Raw genomic sequence first — 3381 nt, 5'->3', positions numbered from 1 at the left:
GCTGTGTTACTCTAATAAAAGCTTGTTGTGCGTGTGACATCTGACCTCGTTTGCGTCTTAATTTCACCATTTGGGATCACCTTTAATAAAAAAGTGCCACGTATCCGAATACTGGATCGTGACATTAATTGGCATCACGGACAGGATCCCAATGGTGAAAGTGTCACAAGTTTTTTTGTATGCCTCGGTGTCCGTAGGGGAAGAGCCTACGGGGGGCTTTTGTGGTTGACCTCTTAGGATTCAGAACTGTAGCTTTCTCTTGCTCGGAGAGGAGAGAAGCTAGGGGCCCCCGTTCCTTGTGGTTGGAGGTTTTTCGGTGGAACGGTGGGTCGGCGTCTCCGCCTCTTGGAGAGGTGCCTTAGGGCCGTTGGAGACGATTACCTATTCGCCTAGCAAGCGGATAGGCTTGGGGGATAGGACGATTTCCTGTCTCTTTTATATTTTTTTTGTTGTTGTTGTTTTTGGAGTTCTGATCCGTTGATAAGAGGGCTGAGTTTGTAATTGTGAATTAAGTTAAGCGTGTGTATCCTCTCAGGGAGTGTTGTCGGTGGCCGTGGTGAAATCTAAGTTCTTGCCCTTCCTGAGACGTTTGGCCCTGATTTTTTGAGTTAAGTAATAATGGAAAAGGAAATTCATACGGGGGAATCCTCCCCTAGTGTTGATCCCGAGACATTGTTTAAGATTTTGGAAACTTGTAATGCCCGTCCGTCAGTCTCGGGACTGGACTGGGCTAAAGAAAATTGGCATAATTTACAGAGTGTGGCAGATCGTATCTCTGCATTACAAAAGGAGGCCAAGCGGCGATTCAGGAAAGGCAAAGGCATAGTCTGTGCGGTACTAGGAGCTTGCCTGGTGTCGGCGGCGCAGCACCGAGCTGACTGCCAGACCCAGAAAGGAAAAGTTATCGCATCTCTGCAAACATTAGTCGAGTCGTTACAGGACCAAATTGCTGGCCTTAAAAGAGAGAATGTTGAGCTCCGGGAGAAATTAGAGAGTGAAAAGGCTCACTCGGATTCTTTGAAGTACGCTCTGTGGGAAGAGCGTACCTCTCGGTCTGAGCAAGGGGCAGAAGTGCGGATGAATGAATTGGAAGAAAAGCGTGACTATATTAGGAGAGTGAGTCCCATTTATCCTCAAAAAGAGTTGCGGGAAGCTAAAGCCCGATCAGATAAAATTCCACAGTTACGCCCCCTGATTAAAAGGGAATACTATTATGAGGACCCGGATGATGAACAACCTTCCTCGGTAACTAAGGAGGTCCCATATTCAGCCACCGAGCTGGCAAAGCTAAAGAAAGAATTCGCACGTAACCCCAAAGAGTCAGAAACGGAGTATGTGTGGCGAGTCTCTTTGTCCGGGGGTGACCAAATTTTATTAACTGAAAAAGAGGCTGAAGGATACCGGGGACCCGGTGTCTTTTTAACTACTGGCGACCAGAGGGCCCCGTGGTCACTCACACAACGCGCCGCTTATTGGGCTAGTGGATTAGATCCCCTAGAGAGGGGGGACCCATTGGCTATTGTTGGAACCATGGAACAAATATTAGAGAGTGTACAGAAAGCAGCCTGTTTGCAAATGATGCACAACGGGCAGCTGAATCCTTATCAGGAGTCCCCAATGTTATTGACAGTGGATCCGGAAAGGATGACCCCATTAATTCGTGGGCTCCCTGAATCCCTTAGACCTGTTGGGATTCAACTGCAAGGACAAATTAAAGCTACCAGCCCACTTGCGCGACTGGAAGAGATCGTAACTCAAGATCATAACACCCAAAAGTCAAAAACATGGACCTGGGGAGAGATTGCACAGGAGCTGATTAATTATGGCCGGAAATATGGGCCAATTAATCCCTCTCCTCATCGGTCAGAAACTAAAGCAGTCCGATGGGCAAGTCCGTCCCCTCGTGACAGACCCCCAGGAAAAGGATTTAGACGTCCCCCACCTAACCTTATTGCCCCGACGGCAAGGAGAGACCTTTGGCATCTTGGTTGGCAAAAGGGGATTCCGCGTGAATTAATGGATGGAACCCCCACAGATGTGTTGAGAAAAATGGTGACTGCTTGGCCAGATAAACCGCCCGTTTCCGCGGTGTGTGAGAAATCTGCCTGTGAAGAAACAATAGCCAGTGCCCCCCCACTCATAGATTTGAAGGACCCCATTCTGACTATGAAAGCCGAACAGGGAAACTAGATGCCTCGCTCCCCGTAGGTGGGAGGGGAGATGGAGGCTGGATGTATATTAGACAACTCACCAGGAATATTGACGGAGATGTGTTGATAACAACTATTGTAGGCCCTCGTAAAGTGCCCATTACCTTTTTAGTAGACACTGGAGCTCAAATCTCTGCTCTTACAGAAAGGGACGCAAAAAGTTGCGGTGTAGAACCTTCCAAGAAACCCCTGCGAATAATGGGTGCCGTGGGCGCCGCACAAATCGTAGTCTCCGCGTTTGTTAAAATCCTATTGCCAGGAGAGGATTATTTCATTTCTGTGAGAATGGCGATTGGTGAATTTCCCTTCAGTTTGTTGGGCATTGACGTTTTGCAGGGGCGAACATGGACCGACGACCAGGGGAAACAGTGGGCGTTTGGTATCTCTAACATGCAGGTTCGCCTGTTACAAACCGCGCCGCCCCTTCCCCCATCCAAAATAACTAACGTTAAGCCATATGCATTGCCCCTGGGTGCCAGAGCAGGAATCACTCCGGTGATCGAAGATCTAAAGCAAAAAGGGGTGGTCGTCCCCTGCCATTCCTCTTTTAACTCCCCGGTCTGGCCAGTAAAGAAACCAAACGGGAAATGGAGGCTCACAATAGATTATCGCAGGTTAAATGCCAACACCGCTCCTTTAACTGCTGCCGTGCCAAACATTGCTGAACTCATTGCTCTGATACAAGAGCAGGCACACCCTATCATGGCTACTATCGATGTCAAAGATATGTTTTTCATGGTCCCTTTGCAGGTAGAAGACAGAGATCAATTTGCTTTTATATGGGAAGGACAACAATATACCTTCACACGCCTTCCCCAAGGGTACAAACACTCTCCCACTTTAGCACATCATGCTCTAGCACAGGAACTCGAGCTGATTCCCAGAGAGGACGGGGTGAAAGTATATCAATATATTGATGATGTGCTAATTGCTGGAGATCAAGTGGAAGCTGTGCAAACCACCCAGGAGCGCATAATCTCTCACTTGGAAAATATAGGTTTGCAAATTCCAGCAGAAAAGGTACAGCTGCCCTCTCAGGAAGTAAAGTTCTTGGGCATCTGGTGGAGAGGAGGTAAAACTTGTATTCCCCCAGAAACCCTGACTACTCTGGAGCAGGTCACAAAACCAGAATCGAAAAAGGAGCTACAACATGTTTTGGGGTTACTGGTGT

At 48.1% G+C, this 3381-nt stretch overlaps 1 protein-coding gene across 1 annotated transcript; it reads left to right on the top strand.

The window, feature by feature from the left end:
- The first annotated feature begins 618 nt into the window (after positions 1 to 618).
- On the top strand, positions 619 to 2190 carry LOC127380804 (uncharacterized). The gene has a single exon (XM_051610286.1). It carries the CDS (start codon positions 619 to 621, stop codon positions 2188 to 2190), a length of 1572 nt encoding a protein of 523 aa, XP_051466246.1.
- Positions 2191 to 3381: the final 1191 nt, after the last annotated feature.

Source organism: Apus apus, chromosome 2 (assembly GCF_020740795.1).
Source record: "Apus apus isolate bApuApu2 chromosome 2, bApuApu2.pri.cur, whole genome shotgun sequence".
Taxonomy (NCBI): Eukaryota; Metazoa; Chordata; class Aves; order Apodiformes; family Apodidae; genus Apus; species Apus apus.
Note: the sequence above shows the minus strand (reverse complement) of the source record. Positions and strands in the feature narration are given on the sequence as shown.